Genomic DNA, 19,659 nt, shown 5'->3' on the forward strand with positions numbered 1-19,659 from the left:
GGGTAGGATTGCCTGAGCCCATGCCCTGACCAGCAGAGACCATGTGCTCAATCATCAGTCACTTGGCACCAGGGGGGCCTTCCCTGAGAGCCTCAGTGATGGTCTGTTCCTCCCTTGCACTCCCACCCTAAGCAAAGCACCAGCAATGACACTGAGGATGGAAACTCAAAGTTTCAGCCCTCAACCTCTCCATGCTAACAATCTGGACACCTAAAGTTAGTGAGGGAATAAGATGGCAATAAAGGTGAACTTCCTTGGGCGGGGAGCCCCACATGGCTTCCCTACCAGCCCGAGAACAGGCTCCTGGAGCTGATTTCCACAGATACCAGATTAGGCAGTCAGCCTAAGCCACGCAGAAGCTGTCTCAAGGAGAGGTCCTTCACTTCCTCCTGCACCTGATCACGGTGGGCATTTTCTCTCCAGTTCAGAGCTTGGGCCCAGAAGCAGGTGGCGGGGGTGCCTGGCAGTGGAAGCTATGCCTTGATTTAGCTGGCACAAGTCTTAAGTGATCTTCACAGACTTGGGGGCTGCAGCAGAGCCCCTGCTGGCACAGGTCAGAAAGTTATTTTGTGGTCCTGCAGAGGCTCACACCATGCTTACATGGGGCTGTCTGGTGACTGGAGCAGCCCCATTGCTGCATGTGGCCTGCAGTTTCACTTAGTCACTCAGAAAGTACTTCTGAGTACTTACTACTGATCAGACAGAGGGGTGGGCCCTGGGAACACAGACAGCAATGGTCTTTGCCCTTATGGAGCTTATAGTTTAGTGGGGAAGGCAGGCAAACAAGTAGACACAAGGAACTAAATGTGTAATGCAAGTTTGTGTTCAAGTTGTGAAGGAAATGAATGGAATGCCTCTCTGAGCAATGACCTGCAGGTTGTGGGGTGGTGGGGAGGGAACCATACCAATAGTATGATTTAATAAAATGATTCATATTATATCAAGTGTTTAGTGCAGTGCCAGGCACACAAGTACCCAACGGATACCAGCAAATTATTATTATAATTATTTAGTCATAGGGAAGCAAGAATGGACTATGCTGGAAGGCCCATTACAGAGCAAGAGAAATTCTTGGAGGAGGTGGTTGGGAGCAGAGAGTATTTTTTGGTACCTGGAGCTAATTCTAAGCCTGAGGCGAGGGAGAATCCAGTCTCTGCTCCCTGGAGTACATAACCATGGGCAGCAGGGTCAGCACACTCAGCACTCACTGGGCCCCCGGAGAAATAACTGAGATCAGAGACCCCAGATAACGGCAGGGCAGGCTGCACACAGCCCTCCCAAGGGACAGGGGTTTGGCGTCCAGCTTTAACGTGGCGCCTGGCAATGCAAGAGGATGCTCTGTCCATGAAGATGTTTGCAGGGCCCCGTTCAGACGCTCTTAGAAGGAAGCCAGAAAACTGCTGGTTAGGAGGAACGGGAAGACCACATGAAAAGGGAGATGATTGTATATTTCTGAGCTTGAATTCCCCCAGAAATCAAGCAAGAGACTGAGAGTCCCAAACCCACTCCTACTCTGGGCAGCAGAGATATGCAGAGGAAGGGGACGTGGCACTAAGCCACCATAGCCAGGCGGAGAGGAGTGAGAAGGGAGGAAGTCTGTGGAAAGACAGTTTTAGGGAGGGCAAACTCCAGGGCTGCGGCTTCCAGTTGAAGCGTGGGAGCGCAATGATCCCTGCGGCCTCCAGAGGGCGCCCGGACCCAAGTATGGACAAACACTTGGTCCGCAGCCCAGGCCAGACGGCTGGGAAGGACTCAGGACCAGCAGAAATAGCCACCTTAAGTGAGGAGACGAAAAGCAAGGCCAGCTCTATCTTGGGACCGCTGAGTGTCCTTGCCTTCCGCCCCGGGACCAGCATCAGGAGGGCCAATATCCACAGCCTAGGTTCTCACATGGATATCCTCTCAGCCCCTGCACAGAACGTGAGCTTCAACCTGAGCTGCCTGCCATGCAGAAGACTCTGCCCGCCTAGTCCATGAGGGGATGGGGGGATGGGGGTGGGTGGGAGGAAAGAGGAAGGCTTCCACTAGTGGTATCTAAGCCACCTTAGGGTAGACAAGGCAATTAGGAAACAGCAGTAAAAAGGTGCCACAAATCATTCTTCTGCAATGGAGAGACCCAGGGGTGCTGTGAAGGGGACCAGAGCTGGGTGGGAAAGAAGAGGCCAAGCTGAAAAACTGTCACCAGGTATACATGCTGTGTTCCCTAAAGAGCCCTGCTAGACCAGAGAGGAGGCTGTTCCCTGGAGCAGCAGGTCCGTGCAGGGCCCTGACTGTTGGAGACCGTCACAGTGGGTTTTCTGAGGGTTGTTCATGACTCAGTGTGAATGCTTCCATCTCCCTGTGCAGGCTCAGTAAAATCTGTAGGACACGCAGCCACAGTTCTGGAGTTAGTGATGGTTGTTGAGGGGGTTGCTGATGAAAGGTCATTGGAGGTTCAGAAAGGAGAATCCTGGGAAGGTTATGTAAGGTTTTAGAGGATGAGAGGGAAGAAAAAGTGAGGGGAGTCTGGGAGTAGCAGCATCCAGTGCCCAGCAGCTGGCGGTGGCGGCGGGGGGGGGGGGGTGTAGAGCAGGTCCAGCCAAGGATGCCCTGCACTGGGAAAAGGTGGGTGTCAGGCACCTGTCGTGGGATCTGTGGCACTGCCCATGCTGCCAAGGGCTTGGTGAGTCCAACTTTATTCACTAACTTATGAGGAGGAATGAAGTTAACAAGGCACATTTTCATTGTAAGTCAGGAGAGGATGTTGGGATTGATGGCTGAGGCCTGGTGACAGATTGTTGTCCAGTCCCAGAAATCTCTGTCTTCCTATTAGGAGGAACCCTGGCACAGTTGGTAAGGGACCTGGGACCTGTGCTGAGGTTATACAGGGGAATGTCAATGGCATGGCACCTTCTGAGACAGATCAGGGCCCCTTCAGGGCTGGGGAACAGGGGTCCTGGAACCTCAGCCTGGCCCAGAGCTGACTTTGCACATATTTGTCTCCTGACTCAGCAACCTCAGGCTTGTCTCAGATGGAAATGGGACAGCCTTTGGAAGTGGCCCCGGCTAGTACTGAAGATAGCAGGTACTAGAGATAGCAGGTGAGATCCCAGGGCTGGAGGAGAAGAGGTATATAGGGCTGGGACCCTGGAGAGAGAAACAAGATCTTAAGATGAAGGTCAGTGCCAAGGAGACCTGTGACTCCTAGATCCAATATCCCCCCCATCATAACACATCCCCAGTCCTGAAGGAGGAAAATCGTCAGAAATTCTGCTGCAACATTAGTAATGCTAGTCAGTACTTGAAATTAATTTTTTTCATATATTTCAAATATTTATTGAGCATCTCTAACAGGCATACCTCATTCATTGCACTTTGCTTTACTGTGCTTCACAGATACTGCATTTTTTACAAATTGACGGCTTGTGGTAACCCTGAATTGAATACTTTCCAACAGCATTTGCTCATTTTGTGTCTCTGTAATTTTGGCAATTCTTGAAATAGTTCAAACTTTTTCATTAATGTTATATTTGTTGTGGTGATCTGTGATGTGACACTTGCAGAAAGATTACTACTCCCTTGAAGGCTCAGATGACAGCATTTTTAGCAATAAAGTATTTTTAAATTAAGGTATATATTTTTCTTTAGACCTAGTGTTCTTATACACTTAATAAACTACTATAGTGTAAACCTAACTTATATATGCACTAGGAAACCAAAAAATTTGTATGACCCAGTTTATTGTGAGGTTCACTTTATTGTGGTTGGTCTGGAACCAAACGTGTGATATCTCCAAGGTGTGCCTGGATGTGCCAGGTACTAGTTTAGGTGGGGAAGATGTAACTATGCAAGACAGGCAAAACAAAAGAAAAAAAGCATAAGTAAGCATAGCATAAGCAAAAGCGTAAGTAGATAGATGACATAATTTTTAAAGCTTATTTTTATTGAAGTATAGTTTATTTATAATGTGTTAGTTTCAGGTATACAGCAAAGTGATTCAATTATACATACACATACATATTCTTTTTCAGATTCTTTTGAAATAATTTTGTTTTATTAAATGACATAAAGGAAACAAGCGAGAGTCTGAAATGGCTAAATGAGGTGATTGAGAAAGGCTTCATTGAGAAGATAGCATTTAAGCAGAATCAGCTGTAAATATTGTGAAACCCCAGTACAGTTCTATTTATTCTGCGATGGGTAAACAAAGCACTTTTCCCTTCAGGTGGAAACTATGAAGAAAGTCTAATTACTAGTAGGTCTCTCTTCCTGCCCCACTACTGTCAGCCCTTCCCTCCCAGGTGATTTTTGCTAAGCTATTTGTCATAGGGGTTCGGGGCAAGGGTGGGGCTTAGACATTTGGCGACAGTGAAATATTGTTGACGCATCAAGGGCAAAGCGAAAGAGGCTTGGGAATGCCTCAGAAAGGCCCTTGATGGAACTTGGAAAAAGCTGTTCTCTGTGTTTCTAAGTATGTTTGCGTGTGTGTGTGGTTACTAAGTACACGTAAGAGTGTCTTTAGGGGTCTCAGAGCTGAGCTTGGCACAGTGCATAGAAACGTTAGTTTCCTCTTCTCTCCTCCTGCATTGTTGAGGTGAATCCAGCCACAGAAAGCCAGTCCTCAATCAGCGTACCCTGTCCCCTGAACTTATGGGCATCCAGACCCACCACCAAGGTGACGGGAGCCACAGCTGCGTATCAGGGGCCTGGGCTAGTCACTGCTCAAAAGTCACCGAAGGGGGAGGGGGTCTCCTGCTGGGAAGAGCTAGTCCTGGACTCAGATTTCTGTCCAGACCCTGACCTTATTTGCACTGATGTAATCGGCCAATATTGGCATAGTCCTGAGCGAGCTCACTCCCCGCAGTCTTGGACGTGGGGGTGGTGCCGCTGCCCTCTCTATATAGGGGCTCAGCCAGGTGCCCAGAGCTGTCCTGGCCTTTCCAGCTCATCATGGCTTGGGCACTGGGAGCATTGTGGTTGTTGGTGTGCTGGTCTCTGGCTAACACCCACCCTCTTTCTCTGTGAGTGAAGCTGGGGCAGGCGAAGGAGGGCTGGGGTCTGGGCTACAGTGGGATAGGGCCAGTGTTTAAGCCTGGGGTGAGTTTGGGGTCAGGAGCTAAGGGAGAGGGACTGGGCTCTGTGGACCCGGACATATATCTGTCTCCTCTCTAGGGCTGGTGCCCCTAGTCATGGAGCTGAAGGTGGGAACAGGACCAAGGTGGACCCAGATGTGATCGGTGAGGCCCCAACTCCCTGAGTCTGTCTGTCTGGCTGTGTCTCTGCGTTGTACCATCTGACTGGTCTTTTACTTGCTATCTCCCCTCCTCCTCCCCAGAACGCTGCTCGGATGGCTGGGGCTTTGATGCAGCCACCCTGGATGAGCATGGGGCCATGCTGTTTTTAAGAGGTAGGAGGGGCATTCGGGAACACAGACTTGGTCCCCTTCTCGGAGGGTGTGTCCAACTGTGGGAAATCTTAGGAATCATCTGAGGGTAGCACCCACCGCTTCTTTGTAATTATCTCAGTAGGCTGAAAGTTTGTTCTGGGTCCCTCAATGAGTGTGCATTTTTCAGGGGAGTCAGTGTGGAAGGCTCCCAACTGGACCCGGGAGTTAATCTCGGAAAGGTGGAAGGACTTCCCCAGCCCTGTGGATGCTGCCTTTCGCCGTAGTCACAACAGTGTCTTTCTGATCAAGGTACGGCTGGACCAAGGTCAGGGCCTGGCCAGGAAGTGCTGGAATCAACACTAGGGACCCTCCCCCAGGTGGCCCTGGCATGGAGCCCTTCCCAACAGGTGCCAGGTTTCCTCTCCGTGTACCTTCTTTTCTTGAGAAAGCCCAGGCTAAGGGAGTGTGTGTGCATGTGGGCCTGGCAGGCATGACATCCAGCTGCTCTTTTTCAGCCCTTGTCTTCACCCAGACTTCTCTGCTGCTCCTCACACCATCCTCTCCTTCCTGGAAATTTCTCCCCTTGCTTCCATGACCCCGCCTTGGGTCCTCCTCAGATGCTGGCCAGGTTGTTCACCACATGACAGCTCTGGGCCAGGGGGTCGAGTGGAGGATGAAACCCAGTGTGCTGTGCTCACCGAGTCCCGTGCCCCAGCCCGGGCTGCGCCTGCTCCTTCCGGCACCTCCTCCTGACTCGCACAAAGACGCTGTGTTGTTCGGGCGGCTTCACTGCCAGGTTTCTTTTCCTTCCCACCTCTTCTCCTGCTCTTCTCATGCTCCTTATCCTGGGCCAGTCCCTGAACGTTCCTTGGGGATCCAGCCCAGCCTGTCTGTACGCCCTCCCTGGGCGATCTCAACCACTGCCATGGCTCTGAGGGCTTTTCACGATGTGGACACCGGGTCTGGATCTCTTCCGGGAGCTCCAGACAACTCTTTCCAGTTTCCTGGCTGACATCTTCAACTTAGATGTTCTGTAGGCACCTCAAATTCAGCATCCCCCCAAAATGGAATTTAGTATCTTCCTTACAAACCCACCCCTCCTCCTGTGTCCCTATTTCAGCAAATGGCACCACCCCGTGCTGGTTCCTGCAAGCCAGGAACACATGGGTCTTGAGATCTGGCCCTTGGTTATCTTTTCAGGTTTACCTTCTCCCTGCCACATTCACTGTGTGAATCTGAGCTCGTGGTGTACATGCTACTCCCTCTGCTGGTAACGTCCTTTCCACACTTGTCCACCTGGAAAATTCCTGCTCAATTGTTAACCCTTGGCCCAAATGCTTCCTCCTCTGTGCAGCCTTCCAGGAATTCTCTAGGTAGACTTAGGAACACCCCCTTTATTCCCAATGCATTTCACATGCTACCACCTTGGGGCTTACATGGCTAGAATTGTAGGACACTTTCCAATTTTGTGCAGTGAACTCCTTGAAGGCAGAAACAGAGTCTAGTCATCCCTTTATCTCCAGTGCCTCTCACAATACCTGGCATATAGTAGTCATTTCAGCAACTGTTTCTTGAATGGGTGAATGATCAAACAAATGATGGTGTGGATGGATGGATCGGATCACTGGGGCATGACGATTTGTGGATGTTTGCCCAAACTAGTGGTGTTGCAAATAACTGTGCCATGGTGGGTGTCTGGTTGCGCACAGCCAGATGTGAGTGTTATAGTAATAGTGATGAGATTTGCATAAATTGAGGGTGTGTATTTGTGCAAGGAGACAGCACACTGTCGTCTACAGATGGATTGAGAGTATGTGGGACTGCAGCAGGATACTGTGTAAGTGCAATAGATCAAAGATGTTGTGTGAGCCTGCAGAGTGGCAGAAGTCTGGGGATGCATATTAAAAACAGAGTGCTTTTGTATGCAGGGGGACAAAGTCTGGGTATACCCTCCTGAGAAGGAGAAAGAATATCCACAGTTGCTCCAAGATGAGTTTCCTGGCATCCCATCCCCACTGGATGCAGCTGTGGAATGTCACCACGGAGAATGCCAACAAGAGGGTGTCTTCTTCTTCCAAGGTCAGTCCAGGCTGGAATAAGAGAGCCTGGAGTAGTGGTGGGCTGGTGGTGATGGAGGCAGTTGTAGGGATGGTGGTGGTGGTGGCGAAACCACTATAGGGTTTCCCAAGGAAGGGAAGAAATAGAGAAGCCAATTATAGTCTAGAGGTCAAGTAGGGGAAAAAGAGGAAGTCATCTGGGGAAGGTAATTCTGCTAAAAGTCCCTCACTGTCCCCTGTGACTCTTTGGACAAATCTATATTCCTTTGTCTTACATACAAGGTTCTCCATGACCAAGTCCCTATTGATCCCCCAGCCTCTACTCTTATCAGATCCTTGCCTTGAATAGGAAGCTCCAGGAACTCTATGCTGTTCTGGAGTTCCATCTCCCACTCTTGTCTGCCTTGTAACTCATGCTTCAGGTTTTAGTTTAAGTATCACCTTCCCTGGGATGCTTTCCCTGACTCTTCCCACTGCCCTTGCTGAGCTGATCACATGTACTTTGCTGCTGAATTTTACTGTATGATGACTTTCCTCGACTGTCTCCCTGCTGGGCTGTGAACTCCAGGTGACCTAGAACCACATCTGGTCCATTCTGGGGCCCAGTAAAGGACAAGGGAGGGCATAGCCTGGCCTGACTGAGTGCTTATTGGTTGATCGGACAAAGGCACACACACGTGGTTCTGGGACTTGACCACAAACACCACAAAGGAGCGTTCCTGGCCAGCCGTCGGGAACTGCTCCTCTGCCCTGCGATGGCTCAGCCGCTACTACTGCTTCCGGGGGAACCAGTTCCTGCGTTTCGACCCCGTCACGGGAGAGGTGCAGTCCAAGTACCCTCTGGATGTCCGGGACTACTTTATGCCCTGCCCTGGCAGAGGTGAGAAAACCCCGGTCCCTGGGGCCTCCTGGACATTGTCCACCTTCCCGGAGTTTGCAGACTCCATATGCCCCAGCTCCTACCTTCACCCCGTGGAAGGACACCTTGGCCCTCGCCCTAACCCCTCTTCCACTCTGGCTCTTCTCAGCTGTCCTCACCTATGGAAAACCTGCACCACCACCAACCCCAGTAACCTCAGCCATCGCTTCCACCTCAGACCTTATTCTGACCCCTTGCCTCCCTCTGTGTTTCCCCTCACCTATTTCTCCCCACAGGCCATGCGCACAAGAATGCGACCCACCATGGGGATGTGCGCTGCAGCCCAGATCTAGTCTTGTCGGCACTGCTGTCTGACAACCATGGTGCCACCTATGCGTTCAGCGGTAAGAGATGCCCTCCAACTCCCCTGTCTCAGCTCTCCGCACCTCCCACCTCTTCCATGTGCCTCCCGTCTCTGCTGCATTCCCTCCATTTTCATCACTGTGCCCCACATTTCGTCCCTTGGCCCCCATCCTTGCATCCTAGCATGCCCCCTTTCATCCCTCGTCTCCTAGGATGCCTATTGCTCAGCTTGTCTCTTGCTGCCCAGGCCTCTAACTCCATCCACCTGTCTGCCTCCCAGTACCATCTGCTCCCGGGCTGATGCCTTTTCTGGACCTCTCGGCTCCTATGACTCCTCAGTAGTCCCTTGGCGCCTGTGTATCTTGCAGGGCCCTCTGCCCACCCTCCTCCCTTGAGCTTATCCCCAGGAGCTCTATATTTTTCCAGATGCCTGGTTCCTATGTCCAGGCCTCTGGCACAGCGTTACCTGGGGATGAGATGTTCCCATTGTTGAGAACCAGCCAAAAAGCACTCAGTCCCTTGGACCTTTAGGCAATAGCTTCACTAGCTCAAGGAGATTTCTCCTCTGAGTGCCCAGTGAAGACCCCTCTCCCCAGACCTGTGGCACTATTGGCAAAAAGCCATTTAATGACAGCTAGGGGTGTTCCAGGGCTGCTCAGACAGGTAGTGATGAGTCTTAATCTGTGCTTGAGGACGGCTCCAAGCGAAGGAGTGGATCACCCCATTGCACTCAGCCTGAGATATCTGTATGATCAGGCAAGAATGTAAAACAGTGGTGAGAACACAGAAGAGCGAAAATCTTTTCTTGCTCTTAACCCCTCAACAAGTCTCATCAGATATGGCTACCAAGCCATAATGAAAAATGCACAGTCCCAAAGAGAACATCTCCCCACCCTGTGCTGAGAACAGATGCCTGTGGTGAAAAGGCAGACCTACACTGAGAATACAGGCCAGAGTAAGGGCACAGAAATATCGGGAGAACATGCAGCTATTTTTTTAAAAAGGTTATTTTTCTTTATTCCCAGTGCCCCTGGTCTCATGGCAGGGTCTGTGGGAAATCTCAGGGTCGTGCCAACTCCCAGGCTTCCTTGACTCTGCATGGCACCTGGGTACCCCACCAAGGAGCTCAAGTTCCAAAGGCTGGGGGATCTTCAGCTGTGGGTCTTTCTAAAAGCAGTTCCTGGGCACAATGCAGAATCAGGGCTTCTTGGTCATTCCTTAGTCCCCTTCCCCGAGCACAGAACAACCCAGCAGCTTGCTCCACTGGCTTGCTGTGCCCATCCCAGGAAAAGGCGGGGAGGGGCTCCAGAAAGTGGGTGTCTCCTAGCTGGAAGAAGCTGGGGCCTTTGGTCTAGTTTAACCTGGGGCAGGCCCTGGTGAGAGCAAGGCACCACTGGGAGGACACGCAGACAAAGTGAGACAGTGATGGAGATACAGAGAGATAGACAGAGATGGAGATGGAGATGGATGGAGAGATGTGGAGATGGAGACACTGAGGAAACAGGGCCACAGGACCACACAGAGAGGTAGAGAGATCACCTAGCCATGGCGAGATCACAGAACCTCAAGGCCATGTGTCCATAAACAGAATGTACCTTAAATTCTAAATCAAAAGTATTAGGCACATTCCATAGCTGTTGAGAGAACACCATCGTATTAAAAATCTCCAGCTGAGAAGAGAATGCACTGCCTTGGTGACCCAGCCACTCAGCACAGGGCTGGGCCTCTCCTGTCTCTTATTGATAAATCCCTTGTCCCTACCTCGGAGCCTCTCACCCACTCTTCCTGCTTTGTCCCAACTTTCGGCTTGAACATGGGCCACCATGCCCTCTCCACTTTCTCTCCGGCCCTGACTTCTTAGCCTCAGAGCCAGCTAATAACTGCCTCGGCTGCCCTTTTTCCTACCTGGATTTCCAGGGAGAGAACAGGACCAGCCCAGCCCGCACCTTTATTCCAGACCACATTAAAGTGGCTGCCGGTCAGCCTCTGCGCTGGCTGCAGAGGGACTGGGGGCTCAGCAGTTATTCCCTCTGCACAAAGAGCAGCATAGCTCTGATTCTCAAACTAGGGGCCGTGAGCAGGAGGGGAAGGTGAACGTGTAGTCACCATGACTCGTGCAGTTAATGTGCATAAAGAGAACCTATGCTTGCACGGAGAACACCAGCTACTTTTCGAGCACCAAATATTTGTCAGGCACCTGATAGGCACTGGGCATCATTCTAGGCACTGGGATACAGTCGTCAACAGGGCCGATGAGACACCTGCCCTCACAGAGACTCCTAAAGGGAGAGAGGAAAATCAGAAAGAGAAAATGAAAGAGAATACTTTCAAGTAGCTTTAATAGCTGTGAAGACATTGGAATGCTTCTTATTCTCAAATACCAGGGGTTTAAGAAGCTGATATTTTCAAATATAAGATAAAAAATGTTAAGTGCCCCCAAAAAGCTGAGAAGAAAATAAAACAGGACAATGGGGTAGGAGTGAAGAGAGTGAGGGGCCCCTTCTCTCGAGAGATTTTTGAGCTGAGATTTCAGTGATTAAAAGGGAATCAGCCGCATCAAGCACTGGAGGGAGAAAAGCATTTTCAGGGGGTGGACAGCAAACACTTCGAGGAGTCAAGAAAGGAGGCCAGTGAGGCGAGAGCATTGGAAAGGAGCTTGAGTAGAGGAAGGCAGGGGCCAGGTGATACAGGCCTGGGAGGGATTTTCAACTCTAAAAGGAAGCCAGGAATGGGTTTTGAGTAGGGCCATGATACATTCTGACTTAGTTTTTTAAAGATCATCCTGGCTTCTTGTGGAATATAAATCTCAGAGATAGATTTGTGCGTGCAGGGAATCCAGCTAGGAGTTCCTGCAGCTGTCTGGATTAAAGGTGATAACAGCTTGGACTAGGGTGATAGCAGCAGAGGTGGGTGAGGGGTCATCATGATGTATTTGGGAAGTCGAGCCAGCAGCATACCCATGCATTGGACATTGGTCAGAGTAGGGAAGGGAAAAGAGAAGTTTTCAGAATGACTTAGCTTTTGGGGACTGGGCAACTGGGTGACTTGTGGTTCCTTTTCCTAAAATTGGGAAAAAGTAGGGAAGTAGTACAGTGTGTGTGTGTGTGTGTGTGTGTGTGTGTGTGTGTGTGTGTGCGCGCGGTGGGGGCAGGAATAAGTTTAACGTGTTTTGGTGCCTAATGGCCTCAAATGGACATGTCAGGTAGGCAGCTGAGTTTCAGCCTGAAACTCAAAGGAGAGGTCCAGCAGAGCTGAAGAGGACAGATCGAAAGTCATCAGCACGTAGATGGTGTTTAAAGCCCTGGACTAGGTGAAATCATCAAGAGAGTAAGTGTGGATAGAGAAGAGGCCCAAACTAGGGGATTCCAATATTAGATACCAGGCTGAAGTGGAGTCAAAAAGATAAGGGAGACACTGAAAGAGTGTGAAATCACAGGACCCAAGATCTAAAAAAAGAAATTAAAGGAAGGGAGATGTGAACGGTCAGATGCCACTGAGAGGTAGTGTAAGATGAAGACATTAGATGTGGCAAGTTGGAGGATACTGGTGATCTTGCAGAGAAGTATCCATGGAGGAGGGAAACAGGAGTGTAAGTGAAGTGGGCTGAGGAAGAAAATGTAAATGAGGGTTTATATAGTTCCTTTAATATGTCATTATGAAAAGGGGAGAGGAAAATTAGGGCGCTGGTCTGGCTACTCCCTCCTTCTCCCGCTATCTGAAGGGATTAGAGAACACAGCCAGGGTGAGGACACCCAGGAGAACCTGGCTGCAGTGCTTCCTTTTTAACTTCTGGCCACCACCTCATTGTAGCATCTCTGCACACGGACACCTGAGACACGTAAGGAGCCCCCACCAAACCCCATGGTGTTGGCCTTACCTGGCAACCTGGTCACTGTTGGCCTTGATGACTTGGCCTTACTGACTCCAATTCCAATCAGGTCTCAACGCTCAGCTTTGCCACCCAAGTCCTGCTCTACACCTTCTCACTGGGCCCCTTTCCTCTTGGCCTCTGGATGCATTCTCTGCTACCTCTCAGGACCCATCCCTGCATCTGTCACTTGCATCTTCACTGCCTGGCCTCTTACCACCAGCACTAGAGGTGCCTCTGCTACTCTACAGGGTCCAACTACTGGCGTCTGGACACCAGCCGGGAGGGGTGGCATAGCTGGCCCATTAACCATCAGTGGCCTCGTGGTCCTTCAACAGTGGATGCTGCCTTTTCCTGGGATGATAAACTCTATCTGATCCAGGTGTGTGTTGGGAGAGAAGCTTGAGGTGGAGACTGGGAGAATATCCAGCTCTATGCTGACTGATGTCCTTTGTCCTCCAGGGCACCCAGGTGTATATTTTCCTGACCAAGGGAGGCTATACCCTAGTAGAGAATTATCCAAAGCGGCTGGAGAAGGAATTTGGGAGCCCTAGTGGGATCACCCTTGATGCTGTGGATGCAGCCTTTACCTGTCCTGGGTCTTCTTTGCTCCACATCATGGCAGGTGAGGAGCGTTTGGTGCTAAGGGGTGGCTTGTTCTGCTACTTCTCCACTGCACAGATCCCCATCAGGGCATGAGAAGGGCTGGGTAGGAGCCATGAGGTGGAAGCCATATTATGTCTGGTGTCTTCTTCCCAGGAGAGCGGCTGTGGTCGCTGGACCTGAAGTTAGGACCTCAAGCCACGTGGACAGAGCTTCATTGGCCCCACAAGAAGGTCGATGGGGCCCTGTGTACGACAAAATTCCTCGGCCCCAACTCGTGCTCTGCCAAGGGTCTGGGCTTGTACCTCATCCATGGCCCTAATTTGTTCTGCTACAGTGATGTCGAGAAACTGACCGCAGCCAAGAATCCTCCCCAGCCCCAGAGAGTAAACAGCCTCCTGGGCTGCCTTCCTTCAAATGGCTCCTGAAGTGAGTCTGGCCCAGCTCTTCTCTTGGTTTGCCTTACAATAAAGCCAGAGGGCTTCTCCGCTTGAATCAAAGAGCCCTGCTTGTGGGACAATCTCACTTCTGTCTTTGAGCGGAGAAGATCGTAGCATCTCTTTTGAGGCTCCTAGTGAGGCCGCAGGAGACAAGGAAAGAGAGGGCTGAGGGACAAATCTTATTTCTGCCACAAGTGATTCCTGAATCCCGGTCACAAACTGGCTTCTTCCAGACTATTGACACATAGAGGGGGAACAGAGGGCCAAAGGTAGAGAAAGGAACTGCTGTGTTTACACAGCAAGTAAGAAGCAGCGCCGGGACTCTGCCTCCGCCTGCTAATAACTGACCACAGCGTGGCCCCAGGACATGGAGAAAACAGGGCTGGGGGTGGCTACGCATGCGCAAAGCACCTCACCTCCAAGCTGCTCCATGGCCCCTTCTCCCCGTTCATCATTGTGCCTCTTCTTCCCAAACTTTCCACGGCGCCCTCTCAAATACACCCACTCAATGGTCAATAAGCTTCTCTGTTTTCTTCACACACTCCACAGTTAATACACTTCTCTAGCTCTTTACCTTCAGCCTTAATTGAGGCCAGGCTCTGCCCCAGGGGCCCTCTTCCTTCCCCCGCAGCTGTCCCAGTGGATAGGAAGCAGTCTCAGCATTGGCAGGACTCCACGCACGTCTATGCCATTTTCCTTCCTTCTATGCAGGTTAAATTCCTCTTCCTTCATCATCGAGCAGGTGAGCCATGCCATTCTTGTGACCATCATCTACCAATCTCCTGACTATGTCCCCTCAATTGCTGAAGTCCCCATTTCAGCTACCCAGTTAGGAAGGCCAAACTCAGACCCTAATCCTCATTCACAATTGCTCCACCTGTGAAGAGATTCCTTAAATTCCAACATCCCATCTGTGACCCCGACCTCTTACCCTTTACCCACCCTGCCCCCCTCATGACTTCAGTCTCACGCTCCTGCTCTTTGACTTTACAGAGATGTCTGATCCCTTTATTCTCACCCCGTCCTCTGTTCCCTGAAGGCCATTTTTTCCCTACCCAAACTGAACATCAAGGTTGATCATCTAAACAACTTTCTAAACCATGCTTTTATTTCTCTGCCTCCTTTAACTTCTATTTAATCTAGCCATAAAAAAACAAAGAAGGGGGTGGGGCATAGCTCAGTGGTAGAGCGCATGCTTAGCGTACCCGAGGTCCTGGGTTCAATCCCCAGTACCTCTATAAATAATACATAAATAAAAAAACAAACAAACAAACAAACAAATAAATAGAAAAGAATAACAAAACCCAGCTTTAGGTCAGAGAAAGAGTGAAAACTTTAGAGTCAGACATATCTGAACTCCAGTCCCAGCTAGGCCACTTACTAACTCTGGAGGTTTGATACACTCGGCCTCTCTGAGCTTTGTGTGTGGTGTGTATGTGTGTGCACGCACATGTGTATGCAAAATAGGAAAATGTTTGTTGTTTCAATCACTGTTCAATAAGGATACAGAAAGCACTCTAGATATTCCAAGTAGATGGGAATTTAAAGCAAGGAATTTGTTACAAAGTTGTGGGGGAGGTCTGGAGAAGCAGAAGGAGAAAGCAGGGTTACCAGAGACCAGGAAACTACCAGTAATCTTGGTTTAGAGGAGCAAAAGGGAGAAAAGGTATTGCCAAAGATCAAGGAGGTAGAACCTGCAAATCTGCACTGGCTGCTGACACAGCTGGAGTCTGTATTGCTGATGCTACTGGAAGGGTCTCCATTCGCTAGGTTGGAACCACTGCTGCTGATGTTGCCAGAGGCACTGCCAAAAGCAGAAGGACTTTTCCCTTCTTCCCACCTTCCTCAAGTGAGGGTTCTCATTGGCAGAACCTAATCGGAACGAGGCGACACAGAAATCTGTAAAATATGGTTTTCAGATTTCCAGCCTCGTTGGTACAGAGGAGATTATAGAAGACTGGATGTGGGGCTGAGTACCAACAGGCAATATCTGTCTCATGTATTCATCATAACTCTTGGTTGCAAACAAGAAAACCCACCTTAAAGTGGTGTAAGCAAAAAAAAAAAAAAAAAAATCAGCTCATATGACTTCAGGAAAAGGTAAATAGCTATTAAATTGATGTTATCAGGCATCTGTCCCTCTCCATCCCTTAGCTGTGCTTTCTTTGAGTTGGCTTCATTCTCAGGCAAGCTCATCCCACCTGATAGCAAGATAAGACCAGGCTTACATTCTACCAGCACCTCCTGCCCAACAGTTGCAGGAAAATTCTTGGATCTATTTTCACTGGCTCAAACACAGTCACGTGCCTATCTTTGAATTAATCACTTTGACCTGGGTTAGGAGCCCACCATTAAAGTGGGTTGTGGGGCTGGGATGATACCCATCTGAACCACATGGACTTAGACTGGGGAGGGCATGGGTCTTCACAGAAAACTGATGTGCTGTTACTAATTAGAGGGGGAAAGGATGCTGCACAGATAACAACAAAGGCAACAACAACATGTTCATGACAGGATATTTATCTTGCAAGGTTTTCCTTGTTCTCCAACCAACCCTCCTTCCCTTCCTCGGCCCAAGACTTTGAAAATAATGATATCACTAGGCATGAAATACCGAAACCTCTTGCTTGCTCCCACCTTATTAATTACCCGACCTACCCCCTATCCTTGCCCCTATCCCTTCAGCCTGTAAAGTTCAGGTGTCCAATTCTTCTACATGAGCCCATGATCCCACCTCCTCTCATCACCTCCAGGATCTCTCACCTTCTTTTTTACTTTGAAATTCATTTTCTCTACTGGTATCTTTTTGTAGTTCACACCCATGTTCAAGTATTCGCCATCTTTAAAAAAAAAAAGACAAAATCAGAATCTCTTTAACTTTATATCACTTTTCATCTACTGTCTATTCTTTCTTCCATATTCCTCAAAAGGGGACCCTGCACTTATTCTACTTCCTCATTTTCCTTTCCTCAATTCACTATGGCTTCTGCCTCCATTTCCTGCTGATATAGATCATATCATGGGGATCCATGACCTCTATGTTGCCAAACTCAAAGGATAACTTTTTGCCTTGACTTTGGAAGTCTTTGCTACATTTGAGGTTGCTGACCACATTTTCTTCCTTGAAAGTCTTTCCTCCCTTGGATTTCTTCCATGACATTACTCTCTCCTGATCTTCTTTTATTCTCTGTTTCTTCTTAGTTTTCCTCTTGGCCTTCTTTTCCTCTGCTGCCTTGCCAAATGCTGGCATTCCCAAAGTTCAGTCCTCTGTCCCTTTCTCTTCTCCTCCTATACGCTCCACCTGGGAATGTATTAGAATGGTCCTGTTGAAGATGGGTGTTGAGGACGTCCTTGCCAGGCCTAGCACCTGTCTTATGAATTCCACTGCATATAACATGTGGGAAGATTTTACTCCTTATGGATTTCCCAAGTGATAACAACCACCCTGAAGAAAAAAGGTTTATTGGATCAACTACAAGAAAAATGATAATATCAAAGCAATACTTACATGTAATGGTAGAAGAGACTGCCTATACTCCATAAGTGTCTTTGATGATGAAAGAGTTGAAAGCTCTGTTCTTCCCTTTGGGGGCCTTGGGTGCCAACTGCCTGGTAACACAAGTATTCACCAGTCTGACCTATCAAACCAAACAGCATAAAGCCAGTACTCCTGGTTAATTACTCTGCATGGATTTGCTTCTAATTCAAGGTTTTCCTGATAGGTCCAAGATAATAATTTTAAAAGAATGCTGCCTCAGAGGGACCTACATTGCTCAAAACCACACACAGCATCTGAGGTGGCTCATAGGCCACTGGCTGCTCCTAAGCCAAGAAGAGCACCAGAAGAGGGGTGAGATACAGAAGAGAAAGGATGGATAAAGGACACCAGTTGACTCCCCACTGATTAGGAGGCTTTGCAGACCTAGGATCAGAGATTCAGGAAGACTGTGTGTGGGCCAAACTGTACTGAGTGTGAACTGTAAATTTTCCTTTTTGCATCTTAGCTAATTAGACTCCTCTTCCCCACCCTCACCATCCTATCTGTGAGCTTCTGGTTACTTGGTGAGACTTCCCTGGATACTGCAGCCATCCTGCTCAGTGGGACTAGCAAGACAAGTATTCTGGTGGGCTGTTTGTAAATGGGTGATATTTCTGGATTTTTTTTCTTCATTTGCTCAAGCAGAAATCTGGAAGTCATCCATTCCTTCATACTACCATAGCCAATCAATCACTAATTTTTGTGAATTCTATCCCCTGAGTATATCTAAAACCTATGCAGTTTCCTCCATCTCTACTCCCACCACTATGATCATCTCCCACCTAGACTACATCAGTTGCTTTCTAACTGGTCCCCACACTGCCTAGTTTTGCTCTTCTCCTATCTATTCTCCAATGAGCAGCCAGAAGCGATCATCTAAAAGGCAGGGGTGAACATGCCTTTCCCCTGCCTCAAACCCTTTGATGACTTTCCATTGCCCTTAAAAGAGTCCAAAACACTAAGCTCAACATACAAAGCCCTCCTCGATTTGGTACCTGTCCACCTTTCCACCTCACCTGATGCCATTCTTCTCCACTGTTGCATCCATACTGGCCTCCTTGTACTGCTCCTTTGACTTGGAGTCATTTTTCTCTTCTCCTGGATCACCTCTATCTCCTTCACCCTTTCCCCTCATAGAAGTGCCACTTCCTTATGAGAAAGCCTTCCCAAACCTCCCGAGGACAAATTTAGTCCACTCACATAGCATCCTGTGATCATATCTCCTGCAAGATACTCATCACATTTCTAATCACATGCTTAATGTCTCTTTCCCTGTTAGTCAAGCTTCATGAGGGCAGGTACTGAATCTTGTTTCTTTACAAGTTCCTAGCACCAAGGACAGTGCCTCCCACACAACAATTACTTGTTGTGAGAGAATGACTGAATGAGTGAGGACACCTTTCTTCTGGGTAATTCTTACTCATCTTTCAAGGACCAAGACCACATTATATCCTCCAGGTTGGAGTTACCGTGAACTCTGATTCATCTTTGGATCCCCAGGGCCTAGCTTGGGACTTGGTACCTGGTTCTTATATCATAGAAGTTTGTCAAATCATAATAAATTCTTGGCCAGGAGTTGATAATTGTTTAAGCTGTGTGATGGGTATATGAGAGTTCACTATACTGTTCTGTCTCCTTCTGTATATATATAAATAAAATATATATATATTTTAAAATTTCTATAATAAAAAGTTAAAACATTTATATTCACTCAAGTCAAGTGAAAGTGTAGTCAAAGATGATCTTGAGGCAACTGGCCTAGGCAAGGCAGTAGTAGATGGTGGTGCCACTCACTGGGATGGATGAAGTAGCGCTGCATCCAGTCTGTGTGTGTGTGTGTGTGTGTGTGTGTGTCTGTGTGTCTGTGTGTCTGTGTGTGTCTGTGTGTGTCTGTGCGCGCGCGCGCGCGCGCACGTGTTGGGGAGGGTTCTTTTTCACCCTAGTGAAACTTCTTAGAATAAAGGCCAATAAAGAGGATGAGATAATGAATTTAGATTTGGACATTTTTAGTTTTAGGTACCTTGAGGGCCTCCGGAGCCAGCTGCTCAATAGTTAGTAGGTATAATATATTAAAACCTCTGTCTTAGAGGAATGAGCCAGGAGAAGGTTTCTGGATGGTAATATTCCCCTGCCACTGACTTGACCACTGGGAACTATCCCACTACCCAGGGTGTCTGGGTAACTTGGGGCCCCACCATTCCTTCTTTCACACTTTTCACCCACATTCTCCCCTTCTTCCTTCCCTCTTGTGAATTTCTACCAGGGAATGATTCATTGGTCACATCTGCAAGGCCCTGGGGTCACAGTTTCATGTTCAGCCGCAGGGGCAGGGTGTGAAGAAACATCTGAGTTCCAGTTCGATTTTACCACTTACCTGCGACTGCAGGCAAGTCGCTTTATCTTTCTGAATCTCAGCATCTGCCTCTGAAAACTGAGGCTAATCACGGTGGCGACTTCACAGGGCCGACGCGAAGATGGATGCATGTAAAGGGTTTTAACACAAAACCTGGCACGGTGTGAGCAGTCAATAAATACAAGCTATTATTATCACCAACGCTGCGTCCTC

At 48.9% G+C, this 19,659-nt stretch overlaps 1 protein-coding gene and 1 long non-coding RNA gene across 3 annotated transcripts; one reads left to right on the top strand and one right to left on the bottom strand.

Annotated features, from left to right (window-relative positions):
- The first annotated feature begins 4,840 nt into the window (after positions 1-4,840).
- Positions 4,841-13,617, top strand: HPX (hemopexin). The gene is made up of 10 exons (XM_032489168.1): positions 4,841-5,000; positions 5,152-5,216; positions 5,315-5,386; positions 5,553-5,674; positions 7,294-7,444; positions 8,090-8,302; positions 8,578-8,685; positions 12,764-12,894; positions 12,975-13,137; positions 13,272-13,617. The coding sequence occupies exons 1-10, from the start codon at positions 4,930-4,932 to the stop codon at positions 13,541-13,543; spliced, it is 1,368 nt and encodes a 455-aa protein (XP_032345059.1). The 5' UTR covers positions 4,841-4,929; the 3' UTR covers positions 13,544-13,617.
- Positions 7,412-19,599, bottom strand: LOC116666459. 2 transcript variants are annotated; one of them, XR_004323333.1, is made up of 4 exons: positions 19,468-19,599; positions 17,064-17,193; positions 16,319-16,395; positions 7,412-7,537 (listed from the first exon to the last, which is right to left on the bottom strand). It is a non-coding gene; the product is annotated as an uncharacterized LOC116666459 (long non-coding RNA). The 2 variants fall into 2 exon arrangements; XR_004323332.1 differs by lacking the exon at positions 7,412-7,537 and adding an exon at positions 15,307-15,427.
- Between the last annotated feature and the right edge of the window lie 60 nt (positions 19,600-19,659).

This window comes from Camelus ferus, chromosome 10 (genome assembly GCF_009834535.1).
Source record: "Camelus ferus isolate YT-003-E chromosome 10, BCGSAC_Cfer_1.0, whole genome shotgun sequence".
NCBI classification, from domain to species: domain Eukaryota; kingdom Metazoa; phylum Chordata; class Mammalia; order Artiodactyla; family Camelidae; genus Camelus; species Camelus ferus.

Bases quoted from the DNA above. Each gene is read 5' to 3' on its own strand.
- HPX (XM_032489168.1), top strand. From the start codon at position 4,930: ATGGCTTGGGCACTGGGAGCATTGTGGTTGTTGGTGTGCTGGTCTCTG. The intron at 12,895-12,974 runs GTGTGTGTTGGG...TTTGTCCTCCAG, and splicing joins ATAAACTCTATCTGATCCAG to GGCACCCAGGTGTATATTTT. The intron at 13,138-13,271 runs GTGAGGAGCGTT...TCTTCTTCCCAG, and splicing joins TTTGCTCCACATCATGGCAG to GAGAGCGGCTGTGGTCGCTG.